Source organism: Marmota flaviventris, chromosome 5 (genome assembly GCF_047511675.1).
Source record: "Marmota flaviventris isolate mMarFla1 chromosome 5, mMarFla1.hap1, whole genome shotgun sequence".
NCBI lineage: Eukaryota > Metazoa > Chordata > Mammalia > Rodentia > Sciuridae > Marmota > Marmota flaviventris.
Genome location: NC_092502.1, coordinates 157057419 through 157083601, shown reverse-complemented (window position 1 = coordinate 157083601; position 26183 = coordinate 157057419). Strand labels below are relative to the sequence as shown.

The 26183-nt window shown below is 47.3% G+C and overlaps 1 protein-coding gene across 1 annotated transcript in view; it reads right to left on the bottom strand.

Annotated features, from left to right (window-relative positions):
- Positions 1 to 12885, bottom strand: part of Dap (death associated protein) — a 58003-nt gene extending 45118 nt beyond the window's left edge. The window contains exon 1 of the mRNA XM_027943879.2: positions 12753 to 12885. Within this exon, the coding sequence (XP_027799680.1) occupies positions 12753 to 12807 (55 nt within the window). The 5' untranslated portion in view covers positions 12808 to 12885. The remainder of the gene's footprint in view (positions 1 to 12752) is intronic.
- Between the last annotated feature and the right edge of the window lie 13298 nt (positions 12886 to 26183).

Sequence of the window (26183 nt, the reverse complement as noted above, 5' to 3'; positions counted from 1 at the left end):
CACATCTTCTTGATACAGGGGCTCCCTAAACCCTGCCCTACCCTGTGAACATTATTTTCTCAAATACCAGTGATGCTTTTGATAGGTGACATAGTTACAGGTGACACAGAACAGCTACTGTGTTAGTCACAGAGCCTAGTCGGGAGTGGCAAAGATGTCCAGAGTAGCCCTTCCCAGGCTGTGCTGTGAAACCCTCCTATTGGTAGATATTCATTCTGTTTTTAGAAAAACAGCCTCATTGCAGTTGGGTATGGTGGCACACGCGTGTAATCCAGCAGCTCGAGAAGCTGAGGCAGGAGGATTGTGAGTTCAAGCCAGCCTCAGGAACTCGGAAAGGCCCTAAGCAACTTAGTGAGACTCTGTCTCTAAATAAAACATAAAAAATGGTTAGGGATGTGGCTCTGTGGTTAAGTGCCCTTGGGTTCAATCTCCCCCACCAAAAGCTTCATCAAGATCTAATTTATGTACAATTCACCCATGAAAATTATATAATACAGTGGTTTGAGTATATTCAAAGTTATGCAACCACCACTACAATAAATTTCTGTCACCCAAGCAGAAAATCCCATACCCACAAACAGTTGTTCCCTGTTCACCTGTCCCCCAGCAACCAGTTACAACAGTTACTTGGGCTGGTCTCTTCTGGACACTTGGAATAGAAATGGAATCATAAAACACATGGGTTTGGGTGGCTGCCTCCTTTCAGACAGCACGTGTTCAGGTTCGCCTGTGCTGCAGTGTGAGGGCTCGATCCTTCTCAAGGACAAAACACTCCATCACACAGAATCACCGCGTTCCATTCCTCCGTTCATCACATGGTGGATATATGGGTTGTTTCCACTTTTCAGCTGTTATGGATAATAAGCTTTGAACACATTTATGTGACTTTTTCTGTGTACATATTTTCATTTTCTTAGGTTTGTACCTAGGAACGAATGGCTGGGTCACATATTGACTCTGCATTACACTGGTGAGGAACCAGGATTGCTTTTCAGTTGTGCGCCATTTTCCATTCTCACTGGTGTGAGGATTTCTGCACATGTGTCCATGCTTGTCATTGTCTATTTAATTATAGCTGTCCTAGTGGGTGTGATGTGCTATTTCATAGTAGTTTGATTCACATTTGCCAAACACTAACATCTTAATACTATCTTACAAGGAGGACGAGAGTGGGACATGGGACACCAGGATCTAATGGGTGTAGGAAATACTAGGTTAAACAAAAGCAAATGGGCTTCTTCTAGAGAGATTTTGGGGCCCTTTAGCATGCTAATGTGCATCATGAAGCTTTCTGAGGGGCATGGAGCATGCATGCAGTCTCCCCCAGATGTTTCTTTCTCTTTTTTTCTGTGTGTATGTGTGTGTGTGTGTGTGTGTGTGTGTGTGCATGGACGCAATGGGGATTGAACCCAGGGGAGCTTTACATTGAGCAACATCCCCAACCCTTTTTTAGTTTTTTTTCTTTATCTAGAAGTGTTTATTTTTTATTAGTGCATAATAGTTATACATAATAGTGGGGTTCATTTTGACATATTCATAAATGCATAAAACATAGTTTCCTCATTTCAGTCTCCTGCCTTTTAAAAATTTTGAGACAGGATCTCAGTAAATTGTCCAGGCAGGCCTCAAACTTGTGATCCTCCTGCCTCAGCCTACCAGGTTGCTAGGATTACTGGTATGCCTGGCCCCAGATGCATTTGACTCAGTTTTTGTTTTGATCTATTTTTGGTTTTGCAGTAATGCTGTTATCATCTTTTAGCACCACAGTGTCCCATGGAATAGAGTTTGGAAATACTAGCCATATATCCAAAAAGATGACCTCACATGGTGGTGTGGAGCTGAGGTTCTTTGAAGAAGCTGCACCCATATAGAAGATCTTGCATACTGCTTGACTGGCTGGGCAAGAGGACTGCGATTGTGGAGAGATGGAAGATTTCAGATCGGGATCCCAGGCATCTTGGTATTTCTTAGGCTCTTTAGTAGCCACTTAATTTCAACTCCTATATCTGCCATTATAAATTCAAATAAAACTCAGAATAAACCACTAAACTTTGCAGACCTATAAGCATCCACCAAGCTAAGCATGTTTAAGGTAATGGCTAAACCTACAGGAAAGATTTTTCTCCCTCTGCTATAGCCAGCCTAACTGATGACCCGCCAAATGTTTGCTAAATGTATTGATTAGGACTTCCCTTGTTTTGTGGCTATAAAAGTTGCATGGTGGAGTATGTCATGTAGTGCCACTTCCCAGACCACAGCCACTCCTGTTTGGCTTAGGATAAACTATTTTCTTGTTTCCTTTAAAGCACAGTTGTTATTTTACATGGACAGTGGTTGCTTAATCTGCATAAAGGGGAGAAAACTCCAAGATGGAGACATTCAAAGGAGGGAACAGCAGTTTACACCACAGGCCTCCTTTACCAATTCTCAAGGAGGGGAGTGCTTTTTTTTTTTTTTTTTTTTTTTTTGCATTTACCCCAGGTTCTTGATGCAGGCCTCAGGGAGTCCCACCCTTGCCCTACTCAGGGCAGCTACTGGGTCTTTGGCCACGAAGCAGCCACATCCCACAGTACCGTCCATTTGTCACTACAGCTCCTCCGGGGTCCCAAATCTGGGTGGACGTTGCTGGTTCACAAAAGTCCAGGGCAAGTTGATAATGCTGATGAACAGGAAGAGACTGTGAAGTCACCTCAGCCTCACATGCTCCAAGTTGATTAGTCTACAATTTCTCAGACTTCAGGAAGACGATGACGCTTGCTTCTCAGGGACAATGGTATCCTAGCAGCTGTCCCTCAGATGAGGGCAAAACAGGCATCAAGTAAAATAAATGGTTGTGTTTAAACAGTGCCCATGCTGGTCTGGGATTGGAACTACAATCTCCCTGTGCCCCACCACTTCTTTCATGGAGCGGGGGCATTCTACTTTGGAAAGAAAGAAATAGGATCCTGTTCAGTGATCCGCTTTTTATCTTAGGAATTCATTTCTAATCATTTTGCGTCTGACTGCGAGAGCTTATGACTTGTGGTCTCCAACTCATCAGGTCTTTACTTGATAGGCTCTGCTTCTTTTCTCATGTTTCCCATTATAATAAACTTAACCATTTGGGCACACATGTATGTGCACTTAGAGTTGTATAGGCAGATATTTTGTCACCTGGGGCCCTAGGAGTCAGTCCTCCTGTTGGTTTCTGTCTGCTCCTTCTTGCTCTCATGCAGGCGACTGTGGATCACACACTTGTCCTCACCGGGCCTGTCAGGAAGATCTTATGGGGCCCGTGGTGTAGACAGCAATTCTTTCAAGAAATGCTGCTTGTGATCTACTAGATCAAGAGGAAGGTGCCTGAAAGTCCTTACCAAGGATTTCTTAGGATGGAACAGCCAGACCAGACAGTGTAATCTGAACCCCACTCATAGAAGCCAGCCTCATTTACCAATTCTCAAGGAGATTTGTGCTTCCACTCAGAGCCCATGCTGACACCCAAGGCTGCGGGGACCCTTCCTTGCCATTCCACTGTGTTGCTGGGGAGGGTCCCCTCTGCCATGTCTCCCCCAGGGTTTGGCTTCTGAGCATGAAGCATTATGCTACAGTCTGGGGTCTGTGGGCCAACTCTCATGCTGTCTGAATTTCAGTTCCTTGTTTTTGGTTTCTAAGGATTTTCCTCACTTTAAACTCAGATTAAAAAAAAAAAAAAAGATAGCTGAGTACAGGAGGCTGAGGAAAGAGGATCACAAGTTCAAAGCCAGCCTCAGCAACTTAGTGAGATGCTAAGCAACTCAGTGAGATCCTGTCTCAAAATAAAATACAATAAAAGGGCTGGGAATGTGGCTCAGGGGTTAAGTTCCCCTGAGTTCAATATCTGGGAGAGAGAGAGAGAGAGAAATCTACTATTAGTGGACAGCTTTTAAATCTAAGATTTCCCAGCCTGTGTAGTACCCCATTAGAAATGGAGTTTGAAAATAAAATTCTGCAGTACAGTAAATGACTTTCCACTCTCTTGAAATGTGGAATTTGAGAATTATGTTTTTGACCAAAAGAAGAGCCTAGAATCGTCCCATGAATTTTTTTTCTTTTTAAAATTCTTTTCATAGTTGTACACAGACAGCATGCCTTTTATTTTATTTACTTATTTTTATGTGGTGCTGAAGATTGAACCCAGTGCCTCACACAAGCTAGGCAAGTGCTCTGCCACTGAGCTATAGCCCCAGCCTCCATGAAATGTTTTTCACAATACATTTTCCTTTTCTCACACCTTGATCCCATGCCCTTCAGAAATTGATTAGAGATGCTGTTATGTTCCACCAAAATGCAAAGTCTTAACACCTTAGATAGTGTGTGTCTTTAAAGAGGTAATTAAGTTAAAACTAGGTCAGACCCTGATCCAATAAGATTATGTCCTTATAAGAAGCGGGTACAGTGGTGCACGCCTATAATCCCAGTAGGAGGCTGAGGCAGGAGGATTGTGAGTTCAGAGCCAGCCTCAGCAACTTAATGAAGCCCTAAGCAACCCAGCAAGACTTTGTCTCTAAATAAAAACATAAAAAAGGCTAGGGATGTGGCTCCTAATCCCCAGTACCCCTCTCCCAAAAAGGAAGAGATGCAGCGAATGCACGTGCACAGAAAAAAGGCAGAGAGAAGAGCCAACTGCCAGCCAAAGAGAGGCCTCAGGAGAATCCACACCTGCCCACACCTTGATCCTGGACTTGCAACCTCCAGAACTGTGAGAAAGAAAGGTCTTAGTATTCTGTTATGGCATCCCTAGCAAACTCATTCAGGTGCCCATTTAAAAATAATCTCTGAATCATTTTTACTTGGCAGACATAAAACCTTTGAACTGTAACTCACAGATGTATTCCATAAACTAACTAAAAGTAAAAAGGGCTGTGAAACCACTACAAAGAAAACTGATACTGAGCATCAAGGTGACATTTGAAATAATCAAGTCTCTGAAAGCTCTGTGGAAAGGCCTGTCCATTCTTCCATTGAAATAAGGGCTCAGTGGCAGGGCTAGTCACCCAGCATTAGCACTTGCATTTAATTCTGTTTCTAAAAACAATTAACTTCATTAATCTCTCTCAGTATGTTTGGTGATTAATGCAGCAATAAGAAGTGACAATAATAATAATTCAAGGTTGAGACAGATTAATTTTAACTTGCAATACTGCCCCAAAATATGACAACTAAATTTATTGTGATTGTTGTATCCATGTCTCAAAAACTTTCCATTGGTAAAACTATAACGGCAGAATTATTTTCTCGGAAATCTTTGCAGAATTATTTGCCAATCTAGATATTTTTGTGAGACATCAGGAAAAAAACTCGAATTTTTGTACTGGTGGTTGTTATTCAAACAAAAGCTTCAAATTTAAGGAAGAACTACATACCTTTCAGCATAAGTGCTATGCAGAGGAGAAGCGCATGATCCTGGGGCCAGACCCTCAGGCTCACTTCCACCCCTGCCTGCGTGTTTGTGTGCATGTGTGTGCACGTGTGTGCCCAGGCATCTGTACATGTGTGAATGTGCCTAGCAAGCTGTCAAAGCTCTCTGTGCCTCAAGATCCCCCTCTGTGAAGAGAGTGACAGTATTTCTCCTCCCACAGACAGCTGAGGACTATGTGAACTGGCACCCTGGAAATCCCTCCAGCGGGCCTGGTACATAGGAGGTGCATAGCTGTTAGCTAGTCTCACCACGCAGGGTCTCAGTCAGCTTTTCACTCCTGTGACCAAAGCACCTCACAAGAACAAGTTTAGAAAAGGAAAAGTTTATTTGAGGCTCACAGTTTTAGAGGTCTCAGTCCCTAGATGGCCAACTCCATTCCTCAGTGCCGTCAGGGCCCAGGGCAAGGCAGCACACCATGGCAGATGGGTGTTGTGGAAGAGAGCAGGTCAGGACATGACCAGCAAGGAGGAGAGGAGGGGGGAGACGGGGGGGGGGGGGTGGAGAGAGAGAGAGTGAACACGTGCACTCCCCCCTCATGGACAAAATATAGTCCCCAAAGGCACACCCTCCAGCCACCCACCTCCTCCAGCCATACCCTACCTGCCTGCAGTCAACACCTAGTTAATCCCTATCAGGGGGTTGATGACTTGTCATTTTACCTCTAAACTTTCTTGCATTACCTCACATGAGCTTTTGGGGGACACCTCCCAACTAAACCATGACAGGCAGGTTTTACAAATTAGAATTGCGTGCTTAGAGACCTCTACAGTGCTCAAATCCTTGGTGCCTGAATGTCTCCTCCCTGTGGTGACAGCATCAACCTATGACCTCCAGGTCATTGAGGAATGAAGGAGAGGCCTGCAAAGTGCTTGGCCACTGTGCTGCTGCTGATCATGTGGCCAGCTGACCATCACCAGGTAGTTACCACTACCTCACCACCTAAGCAGGGAAGCTTCCAGAGACTCTGGGATCCTGGACAATCCTCCCACTTTCTGCTTTCTTTGCTGTCACTGTGCGGGTACTGCCGTGGGCACTCCTATGCATGGTCCCACTTCATCAGCTCCCCATGGGGCAGGGCCTGAAGCAGCAGCCACCATGCACAGGCAGCCAGCAGCACAGCAGGATGAGATCCAAGATCTGCTCCCCAGTCACACCCACATCTTCCTATGCTGGGGATCCTTCCAAGATGCAGAGCATGGAGGCTCTTCAGTGTAGGGTGGGGCCTACAGGTAGGTCCAGAGTACTCTGTCCCCTCCATGAGGGAACTGTGAGAGGAAGTCACTAGCAGCTAGCTATTGGTAATGCTCAATAGCTGGCTAGAAAAATCTATAACATGCAGATGGAGGGGGAAAGAGAAGGGTCTTTCCAGGGTCACTCAGTACCTGAGGAGCCCTGTGAGCCCCAGTGTAGTGCCCAGCAGGGAAGAGGAAGGGTGTGGATGCACACAAAAGTCCCCAAAGCACTGAATGTGGAGACTGGAGCGTGACTTAGAAGTGTTGCTGCCTTTGTTCTTGCCTAAGGGCTATTGAAACGTTATTCAAAGGGACGTTAATCCACTACAAGAAATGAAGATTCCGAGGATCATTCTGGTAGGAAAAACAAAAGAAAACAAAACAGAAAACAAGCAGAGTGTGTAGGTTAGGATTAAACCTGATGTCTAGGGCATTGTGGTAGCAGATAAGCACATGGAATCGGACCTCCCCTCCCCTCCAATGTGAGATTGGAGGGTGAGCCTCCTGAGAGGCACAGGGCAAGGGCTGCCATCTATTTTAGTCAAGAGAAATGGCTCTACTAGGAGAGAACCACTTGGCAAGAACCCCCTTCGATGGAAGCTCATTACCCCAGGGCAGAGCCCTGTCAAGACAAAGTGGAAAGAATAAGAGGCCAGAGGCAGAGAGAAGCTGTGGGGCACTGGGTTCTGACATCTGGACTGAAAGCACACCAGCTGTGGGGGACCCCAGACTGTGGGGACAGACAGGGGCTTTCTGGTACGTACACATACACAGGTGGAAGTGCTAAAACTTGAGCCCCCAATACGCTGCTGAACTTGCACCCCAGATGGAAGGAAGGGAAGTGCGTCTGAGCACTGAGAATGACTGTGAAGGTGCTAAGGCACTCAGGCCTTACCATATCACTTTCCAGGACATGGTAAGGCCCACAGGCCCTGAGGGCTTTGACTCAGCTAGAAGGGCTGGGTGTGTCTTCCATAGCTGTTTACTCCATTCAGGACACAGCTTTGACCTCAAGGACAAACTGGGTGGGGAAATGGAGGGGGACCCTGGTGGGCAGATAACCATGTCCCCTTCAAGCTGAGAAAGTGTGGGGGTCAGCAGTGTAGGGAACCTTGAATTTAGGGAAAGAAATTAGTTCTAAAAATGCCAGGGGAAAGTAGGATCCATTGCCTGGAGGTGCTCAGGAGAAGCCCGGCAGTGAGGATTGTTGGCTGAGGCAGGGACTCTCAGCGTCCCTTGCAGTTGGTTTGGGGCCATTTAAGTGGGTCCTAGACAAAGGAATGGGAAAAGTGACTGGTGGGCAGCATAGTGTTGCTCATCCCAGGACCTTAGATGTGCTATGTGGCAAGGGGGAATCAAGGCTGGGAGTAAGAGGCTGATCAGCTGATCTGAACATGAGGAGACTGCCTGCATTATCCTCATGGCCCATGTGATCACAGGGTCTTCAAACACGCAAGAGTAGAGAAAGAGTCAGGGTTGGGGGCTGTGATGGAAGAAGGATGTAAGCAGCCACTGTGGCCTCTGCAGACGGAGCAGGGGCCACAAGGCAAGTGGATGCCTCTGGACTCTGGGAATGGCAGGGGAACCGTTCTCCCCCAAAGCCTCCAGAAGGAACAGCCCGGCTGACACCTTGACTCGTTTTGGACTTCTCACCTCCAGAATCATAAGATAATAAAGAACTGAATTATTTTTCAGTTACTAAAACAAACACAGTGGCCTGTTCCCCATTTGACTTTAAATAAATACACTCATGTGTAATGATTTTAAGTTTACAGTGGTTTTAAACTACCAAGGTTATTGTGTTTTGCTATAGTAGTCATAAAAACTAACCCAGTGAAGCATGCCGCTTGCAGGACCCAAGCATGCTGACCCACACTTATCCCCCTCTGTAGTGGCTTTGCCTTGAAACAGCAGTGTCCTGCAGCAGGAGGGGTCTGGGCCTCTGTACTGTTTCTTGTAGAGGGTCGCCCAGGAAACAAATAAACCTTAATTTGTTCAGCTCACTTACTGTACTTTTTACAAAAGTGAATATCCTTTATATAAATACAAAGACTTCTGAGGTTGAGAAGGGGAAACTATTCATAAAACCAAGTCAGAACGCACAGAGCATTGGCTGAAATGAAAAGGACACACATAGAAGATGTTAGAAGGGGAAAATAACCAAAGGTGGCTAGGGAACAACAGTAAAACCTAGAAAGGCTGTGATCCAGCCTGACCAGAAGCTTCTTAAAAAAACAAAAACAAAACAACAACAACAAAACAACCACACAATAACTGAAGGATATTTTCCCCTTGGCATGCTGGAACCAAAAGCACACCTCTGACCTGCATCTAGCAGAGAACATGAGGATGCTGTTGGGCAGTCTGTGACTATATGATTAATACAATAAAAGACAACGGAGCTTCGCATTTCTAGCAGTAGAATGGCCTGGATAACTTGAAAACCCTCCTACAGGAAGATAATTCAGGGAGAAATGTTACCCTCAACCTTATAAATTCTCCCTTAACTCATGACTGACCGACTGGTTCATGTTCATATTTTCACTTGACTTAGTTCTATGGGGGGGGGGGTGCCACCCACTTTTTGAAGAAAACTATATAACATTAGTAACATTCAATGCTATCATATCAGACTTATGAGACTTCACTGACACATGGTTTTGGCTCCTCTGAAAAATGGGGGCAGGGGAATGTGGCCAGCAACATGTATTTATTCACATCACTGCCAAAACCCACAGAGACTGGCAGAGATGAGTAACAGTATGGCTTGTAATCATGTCCTCCTTTCTGCTGTGGAAGGCTATTGCTGCTGTTGGGGGAAATAGCAAGGAATCTCACTACTTTTAACTTTGCTAATCCAGTTTTGCAAAACTTCTCATAAAATAAGCATTCTTCACCCCATTTCTCTGCAAATATTTTGTAGTGGAGAACAGTGGTGGGGTCTCCAGTCACTAAATGGATTTCTTCTGCAAAGAGTTGGCAGAATGTGGTGTAGGTCATCCATCACTCTCAAGTGACGATACTTTGTATCTGCACAGAACCTTCCTTTCACACTAACCAGAAGCCTTTACAAACTGCCCCAATAATATCACACCTTCAGAGGCAGCACCTGGCAAGTGACAGGGTCCCCTGTCTGGCTGTAAGCAGCAAAGGCCCTTCAGGCTGGTCCCCTGGTCACTGGCTCAGAGGAGTTAGCAAGACATACTCCTAACAGTTTGGACAGTTTTTTAAATGGCACTGTCCTCAGGGTCCCAATGTTAAGGTAACTACTAATTTAATGACAGTGCCAAGTGCTTAGAACTGTGCTGGCACAGTATTACACTCAGTCCGCCATTTCCTGCATTCCTCAACCTAAATGAGAAAAGGGGACGGCTTGCACCATTAGCACACAATGGAGAGGTCTCACACAGGGAAGTTGGAAGCTTACCATGCTTTGGGGAATAGAAGGTGAGAAAGGGCCTGAAGTAACTCCCAGGAGAAAGCTGTTTGTGGAGTATCTCATGCCAGGCACAGTGAGACCCCTGGGATTTAAAGATATTTCAATAAGACTCAGCCCTGGAAGCCAGGAGAAGAGAGGCAGACAGGGAGAGGTAAGTGCAATAAAGAAAATGGGACTACTGTGGGGAAAGGGAAGAGGAGACCTGATCCAGACAGCAATAAAGAGAAAACACAAAAGAACAGCAAGACAGTCACTGTAAGAGAATTTTATTATTTCTGATTAAGGATTTAAGCACAAGTCTGTTATCCAATTTAAGCACTTAATAAAAGTGTTCCCAAAGTTTTTAAGGCAATTATTTTAATTTATGAATTATGCTCTTGGCTATCTTTGATGATTATTATAGTGGCTGGCAGAATGGCTTACTCTCTGGCAATACCAGACTGAAGAACATTGGGAGCTTCCTGGGAAAAGAGGCTTGCACACAGGTCCTCTGTAAACTGGGGAAAGCATGCCTCCCAGGAGCACTGCAGAGCCAATACTGCAATTTCCAAGTACTGTACCTTCCAAGTACCTGTCTACCTAGGCTTCTGGGCTCAGAGCCCAGGGCCTTTCCTTCAATTCTGGCCAAGTCTTATTGGCCTTGAAAATGCTGTGTGACAGAGACAGCTACCCAAAGCACTCCTGCTAGACTTGGGCCCCTCAGTTAAGAGGTGTGCCCTGAAATCCCTGGAGTTTACTGTGGTTAACTGACCTGGGGGCTTTGATCCTGAGGGGGGCAGGTGAGAGCTTGGAAGAGTCACAGCAGCAAAGGCTGTGTACTGGGACTTATCCAGAGGAAGATCTCCATGCCATCCTGGGATTTCACAGATGAGGAAATCTGAGTCCCACAGAAATGGAGTGGCCTGTCTCCAAACTTGGAACCCAAGTTCACTGATATATAGGTGCAAATAAATTGCCTCTTCTCTTGTTAGGCATAAATAAATCATTAATTTTTTTAATTCAAAAGCCTTGTAGTTTACAATTCAAGCAAAATTAGAATTCTGCATGAAAATTTCTCCCAGAGAGTTAACATGTACAGTTGATAATTCTGATCTTAAAAATCTCCATATGGATATGTCTATATATGCAATTTAATTACTGCTACTTTAATTTGGTATCATTCCAGCAAATATACTTGAATGAATTCACTACTGTGGGGGAGTGGACAGTCTCAGGAAGACTGCTGCTGCAAGGTTCTGGGGTGTCAACCCTGCCATGAGGGTAAATAAAGGAGTTCCTCCCAACACAGAAGCACAGAGCTACAGGCAGCTGGGCAGGGACACCTTGCTGTAGGAATTAAAGATCAGAGCTATCCTTAAAGGAAATCCCTTCGAGGGTGGTTTTGCTTGTGTTTTGTATTTTGGTTTTTCTGTGCTACCGATAGCACTCAGGGCACCAGGTACTCTATCACTTAGCAACACCTCCAGGCCTTGGGGGGCTCTTTGTTTTTGTTGTTATGAGCAAAAGCTCCCAAAGCCATTTCCATTACAGTGGGACACTTTTCTAACACAGGTCCTGATAAGTCCTCTTGGAACAGCCAGCCATTTTTTTTCACTCTTAGTGCAAGTTGTTGCTGTTGGGAGGCTGTCACTAGTGAAGTATATTCCTCCTCTGCAGTGTAACATATTTAAAGATTGTCCCTATTCCCTGTAATGAGGCAGAGAATTTGTGTCCCACAGTGGGAGACAGATTACGAATTCTTCACTATTAGATGGCATAGATGTGCCACAAAAAGAAGCCTCAGTCCTCTGAGGATTTGTGAGCGAAAGACTGAGTTCTAGTCCTGACGTTTGCAATTAAGACCCTAAAAGAACCCCAAACCTCAATGTGACCTGTCTTCTGTCACCTAAGTACTTTGATCTGCTCACCAAGTGTCTTTCCATATGGATCCACTGTCCCTTGAAAGGGCAGCAGAAATGGAAATCGACCAGTCTGGACAACATCAGAGAAAACAGCACTGTGAGCAGAGAGAGAAGGCCCCAGTGAACCCAAAGGCTGCTTAAATTCCTATATTCTAAGAAAGATGGCTCTTTCCTGGGTTTAGCTTGTTTGGCTCAGAAGTTTAGCATTTTCTTTCTTTTTTTTAAAGCACCTTTGAAAAAAAGCTGGACGTGAAAGAAAGTGGGGTAAGAGAAATCATATTGAGTGATTAATGATGAAAATGATTTCCGCCCCTTTGGTTCTTTTATCAGTACCCAATGCTGTCGGGCTACAATTAATCATTCCGATATTGAAAACACAGACTCCTGTTACTCTTTTAAAAAGGAAAAAAAAAAAACAACTCTGTACATTCTTAGTAAACAATAACAGCTCAAACTTTCTTTTGTAAAGTTGTGCAACTGGGCTTAGGCCGTTGTCATTAGCAAGCAACGGCCACAGGTAGGCTACGTGTCGCACTCGTCATCACAGCGGGTCTCGGCGGGCGCGGGCCCGGGTCTGCCAACCGCAGCGGGTGGGGCAGCGGTGGAATCCCGCACAGGCCGGCGGACCGCGCGCCCGGGCGCCCGCACTCCCCTGCGCCCCGCGCTCGGGCATCGGGGCGCGCGGTCCCTCGGGGGCCTCCCCCGCCCGGCGCCCCCGAGAGTAAGCGGAAACGAGTCAGTACCGGCGGGCGGGTGTCCAGCTTTAGTCTCTAGTTTCCCTTCGGGAGGCGAAGACATGGTGCCACCGGAGTTCCGCGGGGCTGGGCGGCGGCGGCGGCGGCGGCGGCGGCGCGGCTGGCGGACCTGAAGGGAGTGCGCGTGCGAGAGCGAGAGTACGCGCAGGGGGCGAGGCAGCCAGGGGGGCGCGCCGCCGCCCGGCGGGGGGCGTGGCCGATGAGCGTCGACGTGGCACGCTCCGCCCTCCGGCACCGGGCGCGCCGACGTCACTGCGGCCGCCCCGCCCCGCCCCGCCCCGGCGGCCTCCTGCGCGCGCGTACAGAGCATGCGCAGTGGGCCGTGCCACGTTGGGGATCGTGGGGAGGAGCGAACGGGAAGGAGGGCGTGGCGTTCGGTTTTAGGGGAAGTAGGGGGTCGGGGCTGGCTGAGGACCGGGAGAGTAGCTGGTGACTAAAAAGGGCCCAGCTTGAGAACACTCCCCCCTCCACGAAACAGCTCCGCCTGCCAGTGTCCCCACGTGGACGGCCACGCGATGGGGAGCTGAGGTCTCGACCTGAAGTCCTCAGCTAGACTTGAGACCCCTGATGGGGCCGGGGGTCGGATTTTGTAAAGAGACGACGCAAAGGAAGAGCCTGCTCCCCGGGACAGAAAGGCAGCTCCGGAAACGGCGAGTTCCCGAGCAGCCGCGTGGGTGCGGCCTCGGAGCCGTGGTCTCCCTGCTGCGCGGGCTCGCGGGTCTCCCCAGCGCCCTGCAGCCCCAGGGACTCCAGGGCCGCCGTCTCCGTGGCTGGATTAGCATTCAGACATGCCCAAGACCTTGGAAGGAAACACCGTCACCTCTCTTGGCTGTAGGTTTGTCTGTGATGACAGAACTGTTCAAAGTGGTCGGGAACCTCGCCCCTTCTTAGCAGCAGTCAACCTGGTTTTCAGTCAGCTCCCCTGCGGCTTCCCCCAATTACGGGGAAATCCCTTAGTCAAGTCTCACATGACCTCCATGCTGCCAAATCCAGTGGTCACTCTTCCACTGATTCTACTTGACCTCTTAGCATTACTTTGAAGAAGCCACCCATCCTCCTGTTCAGCTTCAGGGATGCCATGTTAGTGCCTCGTCTTGCAGTTTTGGGGCCACCCTGGCTGCACAGTCTATATTTCTAAATATTTGTCCCAAACCTCAACATTGCCTCCCGCCCCTGCCGCCCCTTTCCCTAGGCTTAGATGGTGTCTTTGTCTGTGTTCTGCTGCTACAACAAAATCTGAGAAGGGGTTAAAGAGCAGAGATTTCTTTGGCTACTGGTTCTGGAAGCTGAGAAGTTCAAAGGCACAATGATGGCATATTGGTGAGGCCTTGGTGCAGCAACACCTCAGAGTGAAAAGTGAAAGGGTGAAGAAGAGGGCTGAACTCTCCTAATGAATTCACTGTAAGGGTGACCCTGTAAAAGCAAACTTGATTCATGGGGGCAGAACTCTCATGACTTAATCACTTCCTACTAAGCCCCCATCTCCTGCATTGTTGCATTCAGGATTTAAGTTCAACACTTGAACCTTGGAGGGAAGTGTCAAACCATAGAACATCTTGGATGCCTTCTATCACAGGCAAGCCCACGAGTATGACTTTCATCCACATGCTTACAGATCCCAGGCCTGCAAACCAATTTCTGTATCCTTGATCTCTTGACTGATACATTCCATTGGCTCTGAAACTCCATCAAAGAAGATGCCTCCTTCAGGGCTGCCCAGTTCTTTGTGTCAGGCCACACACACTGATAGTGGCCATACGCTGATCTTGCACTCACCCTCCATGTTTCACTATCACTAATGGCTGTGGGCCACCTGATGGTTGTGATACAGTTGTCATTGTCTTGCATTCACATCAGAAGTTGCAAACCAGTAAGAACAGCTTAGAAGGAAATCCTGGAATAACAGTGAAGCACTTTTCTCCTCTGTAGTATTGGGGATCGAATCCAAGGCCTCGCACATACTAGACAGGCATTCTACCAACCCAGCCCCAAAGTGCTCTTTTCACTAACACTCTTGAAGGAACAGAGAGAATCCGAAGACAGTGCTTTGGATTTTGAACTGAGAAGCTTTAAGAATACCTAACCAATTAATTTTATGAATATTTTCCTTTTTCTGTATATGACTAAAAATTCAAGTCTTAACAACTGTAAAATAATTATTTCTAAGAAATACAAAATAAAAACTTTAGTTTGAAAGAAAACATTGTATTAAAGTTTAATTGGCCATGTTTTCCCCTTTTCGGCACATAAAGTAGCAGGCATAAGCTATGGCATCTCAGACTCAATAACAAACAGGATTGTTAGGGAATGCTGGGGTAAAAGGAGGAGCTTTCTGAGGAAAGAGCGGAGTGACTCTGGGGGCCACAGACACCAATGGGATGGCCTGAGGTCTGAGAGGACTAGACTGATGGGGCCCTCTAGTGTAACAGCATGTACAGTGCCACATGTTCAGAGCAGAGTTCCTGGTCACCTACTTACCCACCAATAGCTTCCTCTCTGGAGCAGAGGCCAAGCTACTCTATCAGTGTGCCAACTGGGCAGCATTCCTGCCGAAGAAGACACTGTCATTTAAGGAGGAATTGAACTTAGCTTTAAAAACACAGATTTTCAACGTCCCTTGCAGGGGGTGGTGAGAGATCGCATTTCTGACCACTGAAATGTACTTGGAATCTGTGGGGGCAAAGCAGAGGGCAGTGTCCTGGTTTGGATCTGGAATGCCTTCCAGGATTTAAGAGATGAGGCTTTTGGGAAGTGACCTCATCAGAGCCATTGAAGCCAAGTGGACCACAGGGAGGTGGGACCTTGTTGGAGGAAGAAGGTCACTGAGGTCTTTCCTGGAGTGGTCTTTCTTCCCTCCTGACCCATCCCCTCTCTTCACTGTGGCCATGAGCTGAGTAGTTTTCCTCCCTCACACCCCTTCTGCCACGGCGTTCTGCCTCACCTCCTGCCCAAGGCCGTGGAGACTTTGGACCACTGACCACTGACTGAGAGCTCTGAAGCCATGAACCAAAATAAATCTTTCCCATCAGTTATATTGATAACATAACAAATGAGTTATCACCTTGAGGCAGCCAAAGGCTTGAAAACCACACCTGGACGATGGCAGAGCACAAGGCCAAAGCACATGGGACTTGAAAACAAGTCCCTGTTATATGGAGACCTTGTGCTTGGAGGCTGTGTGGATGGCCAGAGGCAAGCTAGAGCCCTTGCAGCCCACCAGGCATAGCACGATGGGGCCCTGCCCAGCTGTCAGCTCATCTGTCCTGGCTCCAGTGGCCACACTGTCCCAAGTGATGCTCCTTTAGTGGGACAAGCTGATTCTTCCCTTCAGGCCTTAACATCAACCATTTCCACCACTAAGAACCATCTCTCCAGATCCTGTGTGATCGACTCCTTCCTGTTTTGTAATCAGCTTCCCGAGGCCTTGTCTTGAACCATTTCCTGTAAAGAAGCCACCCAGAAGCTCAACTGATACCACTTTTACTGAGTTGAATAGCTTTTCATCCTTGTCTTAAATCCCCCGTGTAACTGTCTGCTCACCCACTGTCTTTCTCCATTGATGACAAGGTCATCTCCATGAAGGGAGAGACCTTGTCCATCTGGCCTGCTCCTGTGTCCCAGCTTCCAAAGGCATGGTGGGCACCACAGCAGTGTTCAGTAGTATCTTCTCCTCATAATTCTGGAGCACAAACACAGGATTTCTTCTAACTGTTTACCTGAATGAAGGGAGCACAGGAGGACTGCATAGGGAATGAGGAGGATGCCAAGAATCAGAAGGCAAATGCCTCTAATCTTTCCTGATATTTACCTTCGCTGTAAACAAGCGAAGCGTGTGCCTGCCTGCCTTGCTTTGCTTTTCTCTTCTCTCCCTTCCTCTCTTTCTTTCCCTCCCTCTCTCCCTTCCTTCATATCTCTCTCTCTCTCTCTCTCTCTCTCTCTCTCTCTCTCTCTCTCTCTCTCTCTTTTTTCTATGTGCTACTGCAGATTATACCCAGGGACTTGCCAGTGTGCCGCACTGAGTTACATTCCCAGCAGTTTTTAGAAAATTTGAGACAGGGCCTCACTAAGTTGCTACGATTGGCCTCACACTTGTGCTCTTCCTCCCTCAGCCTCCTGAGTGTCTGGGATTACTCAGATGTGTGCATCACTGTCCTAACTTCTAAGTAGATTTTTCTCTGGTCTTATGTTGTTTTGAAACAATGGCATCCAATCTGATACTCCTTAATGGGAGTACTGTAAGCACTGGGAAGAGTGTTTGAAGAAGAAACATAATTACAGATTCTCTTTTCCATGGGTATACTTTGTAACCTTGGTGATATCAAGACATGAACTTGAATATCTCTTGTGCTAGTCAGCTTTCCACCACTACAACAAACACTGTGATAAATTAATTTATACATATATAAAAAAGGTTGGGCTTTGGGAGAGAGCACTTACCAGCATGCCTGAGGCCTTGAGTTTGATTTCCAGCATTGTAAAAATCAATCAATAATAAAAAGTTTAAAAAATAGAGAAAAATCTTCATTTTGGCTCATATTTTTGGAGGTTCTAGTTCATGAGGGATTGACTTCATTTCTTTAGGGTCAGTGGTAGGCAGCACATCATGGTGGGGGTGCATGGTGGAGTGAAACCATTCACACTGTGTTCTGGGGTTCCCTCATCCCCATGGATATGCCCCCAGTGGCCTGAAAGCCTCTCACCAGAACTTACCTCTTAAAGTTTTGATCACCTCCCAATAGCCCCCCAACTGGGCACCAAGCCTTTACCACATGGGCTTTTGGGGACATTCCAGATGAAACTGTAGCACCTCCCCGGGAATGGAGAGTTCAGGGCTTTGGATCAATGCACCTATCTCTGTGCTATCCCATTACTGCCCATGGGATCCTGAGGCATGGCGACATCTCTGGCCTTGTTAATGGAGAAAATGAGCCTGTGAAGGGCAGTATTGGTACCTTAGTGGGAAGGCCCTAGAGAGTCTGCTTTTGCCACCATTCCCACCTCATGCTGCAAACCATACTGTCCTAGAGAACGTCCTGTTAGTACTGCAGTGGGAGTTTTTCACCAGCCTTCATAAAACACATGAATTGTCACATGTCATACTATAATGACCCCATGCATCAATCAGTTCCATGAACCTTGCATTCTTATTCCAGGTTAGCCCCACTTTCTGTCTTCTAGTGCTGCTGTCTGGTGGATGAGAACTTTTACAGTGTTAGTTCTTACACAGAATCTCTTCCATTATTGATTTTTCTCATAAAGCGAGGGCAACAGTCATTTTCGACTTTGCTTTGTAACATCCAGAATGAATCTACCTAATTTATTTTTCTTTCTTTCTTTCCTCCTCCTCCTCCTCCTCCTCCTTTTTTTTTTTTTTTTTTTTTTTTTTTTTTCCAGTGATGGGGATTGAACCCAGGGCCTTGTGCATATTAGGCAAGTGCTTTACCACTGAGCAACATTTCAGTCTGACGGGCAGGATATATTTTTTTTTATAATATATTACAGAGGCTTTAAATAAAATCAATTTAAATATAATGTATTTGGCATATGCACATCTATACTAGAATACTTGAAGAGGATACACACCTTCTGTCCCAAAGCCAAATAAAAACAATAGAGCATCACATATTACATATCTTGCCCCACCTCCCCCACATGAGGAATTTCTGGAGGTTTCATTGTCATTTAGTCACAGGGTAATTGAGAAACACTTTGGGGGAACTTTTCAAAAGAAGTTCATCAGCTAATAAAGAACACAGAGATCAACTTTAGTCATATATGAAGTTTTACATTAGTAAAAGATATTTGAAGGAAAAAATATCCAATCTGAACCTTGGCAAAATATCTCTCTTATCTTTATTTGGAAGTTAGAAAATAGAAACTGAAAAAAGATGACAGTAATGCAACCATGAATACTGATTTCCCACTGAATTTCCAAACGCTTGAGAGTTATTTATGAAAAATGTGTCTTAGTGAGAAACTAGGGAAGGGGAGGGATAAATTGTATTTCTGGCTCTTCCTCTGAGTCATTCTTTGACCTTGTGCAAGCTCCTTACATATTCTGTGATTATAATTCTGCACTGGAGGCAATAATACTTATCTTACTTAGGGATTCAAATAGTTATTCAATATTATGTCTTAGCATTTATCTCCTTGTATGAAATTTCTTACAAGGGTGTATGAATTGCTATAAGTTAAAAAATAAACATGACAAAGACATCAAAAATAAAGAGGCTTTCAGCAAGACAAAATAATCTCCAGGGAGCCTGAATTTTGAAATGGAAGAATAACATGTTTTATTACCTTCTCCCCTTTTTAAAAAGATTCTATCTAGGAGGCAGCAGCATGGGAACATTTTTTTTTTCCTAATCCCTCCTTCCTTAAACAAAACAAAACATGAAACGTTTCAAAAGGCTCTTGAGGGGTCAGTGTGTCATATCCGGGGGCACCGTAGAAACAGCAGAAGGGCCGCTTATGTGCCTTCTCAAGCCCGAGAGGCTCTGCTCAGACTTTTCTCATGGGCTCCATCTGGAAGGAGAGCCTGCAAGTGACTGAACGCTGGTGTCTGGACCTAGGGCTGAGACTCAGCCTTCCAGAATGCTCCATCCTCTCCGAGTCTCAGAGCTGCTGCCTCCACACAGGGAGACTAATGCCCCCCTAGGATGTTTACAAGAGGCACAGGTGATAGTGCTCAGAATTCTTTGTCAAACTGAAGGAAATAAACGAATCTACTAGAAGCACATTGCTTGTTGGTGAGAGATTTTAGAGCAACAGCAAAGTGAAATAGACTTAGAATAGGAGGCAGAATGTGATGGTATTCTAGGAAGGGTCTCACTGGTGCTGTGTGGGGGGAAGGGTGAGGATGAGCCGATGCCACGGCAGGAGATGGACCTGAGAGTTTCCCCTTGGCAGGAGATGGGGGCATTCAGACAGAGGAGAGCAGAGGGGAGGCGTGGAGGTGGGGACGGAGCCTGGCCCCAGCAGACCTGCAGGCAGCAGAGCTCCTGCCCGGGTCAGGCTGAAGGGAAGGCAGCTGCCCCTCACCCGTGTGGCCTTCATTCTCTTGCCCGGAACCACAGGAAAATTCCACTGCACACTGGAGAGAGAAGAAGAGTGGGAAGCAACAAATAATATCCAAAAACATAATTTCAACTTCAGTTTGGTGCAGCCACTCTGGAAAGCAGTATGGAGATGCCTCAGAAAACTTGAAATGGAGCCACCGTTTGACCTAGCTATCCCACTCCTTGGTTTATACCCAAAGGACTTAAAATCAGCATACTACAGTGATGCAGCCACATCAGTGTTTATCGAAGCTCAATTCATAAGAGCTAAACTATGGAACCAACTTAGGTGCCCTTCAATAGATGAATGGGATAAAAAGAAATGTGGTTTATATATACAATGGCACATTACTCAGCCTTAAAGAAGAATGAAATTATGGCATTCGCTGGTAAATGGATGGAACTGGAGACAATCATGCTAGGTAAAATAAGCCAATACCCCAAGACCAAAGGCTGAAGGTTTCTCTGATATGCAGATGCTAACTTACAATAAGGGGGGCAGCTAGGGAAGAATAGAGGTACTTTGTATTAGGCAGAGGGGAGTGAAGGAAGGGGAAGGGGTATGGGGTATGGAAGGATACTGGAATCAAGCAGACATTATTACCCTATGAGCATATATTATTACATGACTGGTGTGATTCTACACCAGGTACAATCAGAAAAATGAGAAGTTATACTGCATTTATGCATGATGTGTCAAAGTGCATTCTACTGTCATGCATAACTATTACAACAACAACAGGACAAAAAAATCCACATAATTTGAACCTCCCAGATCCCCTGAATGGGCTTAGGGAACCTCCAGTGTTCCTCCTAACACACTTTGAGAACCGCTGTTCTAGACATTCCTTAGATACTTATTGATAGAAGATACAAAATTAAAAAAAAAATCTGGATTAGTAATGTGACCACCACAGTGGAGGGGGTGGGGTCATCAGCACCATGACAGCATGACAGGCTGGGCCTGCAGCGTGAGCTGGTGCAGCCCCAGTGGCCCGGTCAGCAGGTGGGGCTTGGGGCTCCCCTCTCCTGGACACCCACAGATGCTGGGGGGCACCTGGGCCTTGTCCCCCAGGAAAAGGCTTCCCTACACCGCAGCGTCTCTGGACCCACGGGGCCCCCACTCTGTGCTGTTCTGCCTCAGGGACGGTGGCCTGGGCAACCTCAGGGTCCACAGTGTCGAGGGCTCCGTTTCCCCCAGGGCTGTTTGCACAGGCCCCTGAGTGTGGGATGGAGTCCTCTGGGCGTGTGTCCTCCATAGCGCCCTCTTGTGCTTTCTCACGGTGGGACACATGGTGTTTGGGCTAAGGAAGAGCTTTTTATGAGCACACTTTCACAGAAAAATGCAAAAGCAATGCCCTTTTGTTGGCCACTTTCCGTGGCTGTGAACCAACACCGGAGACAAACCCCTCAAAAGGAGGGAGACTGATTTCCACTCACAGTTTCAGAGGCGTCAGTCTGTGATTGCTTGGCCCAGCGGCTCTTGGGCCCAGAGTGAGGCGGCTCATGGTGGAAGGAGCCTTGGCTGAGGAAAGGTGTCCAGGAAGCAGAGAGAGAGGGAGGGACCAGGGACACAATATACCCTTCATCGCCATGTCTCCAATGACCTACTTCCTCATGTCGGCCCCGCGTCCCAGTTCCCACCACCAGCTGGGGACAAGCCTTCACCCCGTGAGCTCTTGGGGCACATCCCAGATCTAGACCAAGACAACTTTCAAAAACCCGAATAACAGTAATGCCAAGGGGAAAAAGCCCGGCGGCATCGCCCACAGCCTGCCCACGTGCGGAATGGGCCACTGACCACGTCCTGTGGCACGTCGCTCGGCTTCCAGGAAGCCAGACAAAGACCCTTCTCAGCTGTCTGTCTCTGTGGACTGTCCCTGGGATCCTGGCAGGTGTGTTTCCCAGGGTTCAGCAGCAGCTGGGGTGTGGGAGTCCCCTGTGCCACTTGCATCACCGTGTGTGGCGGGTTGGGGGGGAGTGCTGTTGGCACTGCTGGTCACCGAGGTCATCGGCCTGGTGATCGCCTTGCTGGTGGAGGGTTGTGGCCGCTGTACAAGACTTAAGCTCGCGTGTCGGTGAGTTCAGCTCTTTATTGGGAATCAGTGTGAACATTGTATTGGGAGATGGTATGAGTGTCCCCCAAGACTTCAAGTGTTGAAATGGAATCTCACTGTGAGGTGTTGAGAAGGTGGAAACTTAATCCAGCCATAGTGTGTAGAGGTGGGGTTTGGGGAAGGGATTAAAGTCTTTGGCGTGGAGCCCCCATCATTGATCCTGATGGCTTTGTAAGAAGAGGGAGAGAGACCAGAAAGGCACACATTCAATGTGTGCTCCCTTTCTTGCCATGTGTTGCTCTGAGGCTGTGCCAGCAAGAAGGCCATCATGGGATGAGGCCTCTAGATCTTACACCTCCAGAACTGAGGGCCAAAATAACCTTTTTCTCTTTTTAAAGTAGCCTGCTCCAAGTATTTTGTTGTGGCAATGCAAATGGACTAAATCAGTAAACTTAGAGTTTCTTAATAATTCCTAAGAGTCTATATTAACAAGCATATATCTGGGCATAATTCTGGAAGATACTTTTAGGCTCTTCCCCTCTTTCCTTTATTCTTTCTGTCTATTCTGTGTTAGAGATGGCTGGTAATATCCCTAAAACATTTAAAGGCTATTTTTCCAGCTGAAATTACTTGGGTTTCTTTTTAAACCATTTTTTCTTCTCAGCAAGGACTTTTCCATCATTGACTAATTATTCCAATCAGGCTGAAGTATCTGCGTGTGACTTTGCGGGCTAGAGAAGGTTGTAAATAATGACTTCTGTCAAATCGCAGTCCTCAGTGTTTGCAAAAAAAATCAGTTGTGTTCTTGTTCAATATTAGAAAAGGTCCAAACTTGGGAAATATGATTGCTATTAAATCCAGAGAAGAACAAATCTCAAACCCATCCTTTAAGTTTTAAGGGGCCCTCTGGGGCACCCTCCAGGAGCTTCTCACTGGTGTGAATTAATAAACTACCTTTGACCATGGGGGAAAAAAAGAAAGAAAATACACAATTTCAGCAGCTCACAGGAGACTTACAACATGACCATTCTTCACCTTCAGCAAGAGCCATGGGATATCTGGGAAAAGGCGGCTACACTGGAGCCCTGCGTCCCAGGCTGTGGGAGAGGAACCCTGGGCATGGTGCCCCTCAGCCACAGCACCAAGGACTGGCCGTGAGCAGGCCGGGCTTGGGCTTCTTTACGGTTCCTTTGTCCCTAAAGGCTGCTTGATGTCATTCCCCCTTTCTCTTTCCCTCTCTTCTCTCTCCCCCCATCCCTTTCCCAGGAGAAATCCACTCTGAGTTTCTAATTGGGATATCTGTGGAATTCTGGAGGAGCTCATGGGATCCAGGAGGGGACCCTTGCCAGGTCAGGAAGGAGGAAAACCAGGGAATCTCTAGAAATACCAGCAACAACCTTCTCTCTCCAGGACGTTGCCAGGATGACTCAGGTGATGGTTCATTTTGCATGTGAACTTGGCTGGACCAGGGGACCCAGGTATTTGGTCAAACATTATTCTAGATGTTTCTATGAAGCTATTTTTTTTTTAAAGATGGGATTTAAAATTGGTTAATTTTGAGTAAAGTAGATGACCCTCTGTAATGTGAGTGGGCTTCACTTGATCAGTTGAGGGCCTTTAAAAATATAAATACCAACTATAGCTTCCACAATCCCACGAAACCAATTCCTTACAATCAATCATTCTGTCCCTCTGTCGATCTGTGTCCCCATCTCTGCCTCTCCTTACCCACAAACACCCACAGCAGTTGTTTCTCTGGAGAACCCTGGCTACTGCACTCTGCTGTGCCTGTCCCCCTCTCCGGGTGACCATTCTGATTCAGAGAACGTGTCATGTGCTGGTCTCGACTGCTGGAGCGCAGAGGCCGTGCTGTGTAGGACCTTGCCGGGTGCTGATCGACAAGCCAACGTGGGTACGACACTTAGAACCCAGGGATCAGAAACAGGAGCCCCTCTGCCTGGAAGTCTCAAGCCACACTGAATCCTCCCAGATGCACCTACGTCATGGATCCTGCCTATCAGGTTTTCCTGGGTCTGGTGTCAAGGATGCTCCTGTTCTCCAACCCTGTCTTACTGGTCAGGAAGGGAACACTTCGCCTCCATTTGTGCAACTCCACGCCTTCCCAGCCCCTGGCCACCAGCTCCTTGCTCCCTGTAAAATGTCGAGTTGATAAGATCTCAGCTTTCTTGTTGGAGGCCCACACTGTGCATGGTGACAAGTGACAGAGGCAGGCTCTGTTATTCTCCCGTTAGACAAGCTGCACAGCTGAATAGCGCCCCGGTTTCTGAGGCTCTGCAATGTTAACATGCTGTGTTGTTTCTGGACAAATATTGGCTCCCTTTCCTGAGACACATTTTCAAAGCCAAGCGGGACATCATGGCACTTCTGCTTCAGGCAGGGTGGCGGGGGCTGCGGGGGCTGGCTCGCACGCCCCTCATCCCTTCCAGTTGCTCAAGCCAGGGCGAGCCTTTTGAAGAGACTCCTTCATCCTCTCTAGAGGAGTCAGTAAACCGTGGCTCAAGACCAAATCCAGCCGGCTGCCTGTGTTTGTCCCTCGCCCCTGGAGCACTGCCACACGCTCTGCACGTGGCGGGATGCTGCTCTCCCTAGCAGGAGCAAGGCTGGAGCTTGCAGTGAGGTGGTGCGGCTGCGCAGCCAGGCTGTCCATCTGGCTTTTTACAGGAGGTGTGCGGACTCCTCTGTGGATCAGGGTTTCCAGAGTGTGGTCCCTGGAGCAGGAGCATCAGCTTCACTGAAGGCTAGTAAAGAAATCCAAGTTCTCACTCCACCCCGGCACACTAATCAGAATCTCGGGTGGTGGGCCCTGCTGGTGAATCTGACCACACTGAAGGTTGAGAACCACCGGGTATCATGTGACCCTAGTTTCAAGGCAACACTAGCCTACCAGGAAGTTAGGAACCTGTAGCAGTTTTTAATTCCTAGTATGGCCTTATTTTTTCACAATTGCTTAGGAAAATGAATATTGTGTGTTGTGACGTGTTGGCTGAGGAATTTCAAGAGGCTGTTTGTAGTGGTGTCTATGATTAAGAATTGTGCTTCCTGCAGAAGGGATCATTAGCTGACTTCATAACACTTACGAGGGCTGATTTATGCACATTGCATCGATGTCCCTTTTTAAAGTTAAATCTCTTTAAATTAATTTTTGATCACACTTGAGCGTGAGACACTGACTGACGATGTGCATTAGTGGGCTGTGATAGTGAACAGCTCCCACGCTGTCCCGGGGGCTGCCGATGAGCCTGATTCAAGACGTCCATGAAAGGCACGGAAAGGCATGACTATGGGGGTGTCCCTCTGTTGGGGGTGTCGCGATGCTGCCTCCGATTGCCCTTGTCTGTTCTGTGCTCTGTGATGGAATGCCGCAGACTGGGTGGTTCATGAAGAACAGTTACTCCTCACCGTTTCAGAGACTGGAAAGACAAGGTGGTTTGACTTTGACCTTTGTTTCCAGTTTTGCTTTATTCTCCTGCCTGTGTCTGGGGAGCGCCTCCTCCCTGTGTGACCTGGCAGAAGGTGCCACGTGGTGATGGGGAGGGAGGCCCACACAGGGGGAGGGCCACAAATCCACTCCTGAGTGACACCCGCTCTCCAGGAGCTCAGGCCTGGTGACCCAGCTGCCTCTTACAGGTCCCGCCTCTCACCCTCTTGCTTGGAGGTCAGTAGTGACCCATGGACTTTGAGGGAGGCCTTCAAACCCACGGCAAGCTTCTTCTCCGCTGGGGAGAGTGCGGCACCAGGGTCACACACTGAACTGCGTTTCAAGGTTTGGGACATCTGAGAAGCAAAGGGAAGGGTGACGTGGGAGGGTGAGCCCTGGGCGCCAGCTGCTGTCATCTCCATCTGTGGCTGGACCAGGAGCGAGGAGATTCCACCAGGCTTCTCTGGACTGTGGCCTCCTGACTCGTGTTTCTAGGCACTCAGACTTGAAAAGGCTTCACCAAGCCTCTTCCTTTGCCTGCATTTCGGGCTTAGTAATTATCATCACCAGGATTTTCTTTCACTCACCTGTCTTCTTCACGCAGATGGGATTTTCATGGGCCACCCAGTAATTTTGTTGTCATAAAATCAGCCAAAAGAAATGAACAGCACCCGCATTCCAGGTGCTTAGGTAGAGATTCACCGTTAGGACGACAGGGAGAGATTTCAACTCTGACCACACTCACCTCACTGGTTTCACAGCTTCACACAACTTTTAAGAATTATTATAGACAGCAGGAGGGTTCACAGATCACAGTTTCCATTCTTGGATGGTGATGGCCGTTACAGCCTCCGAACAAAACCTG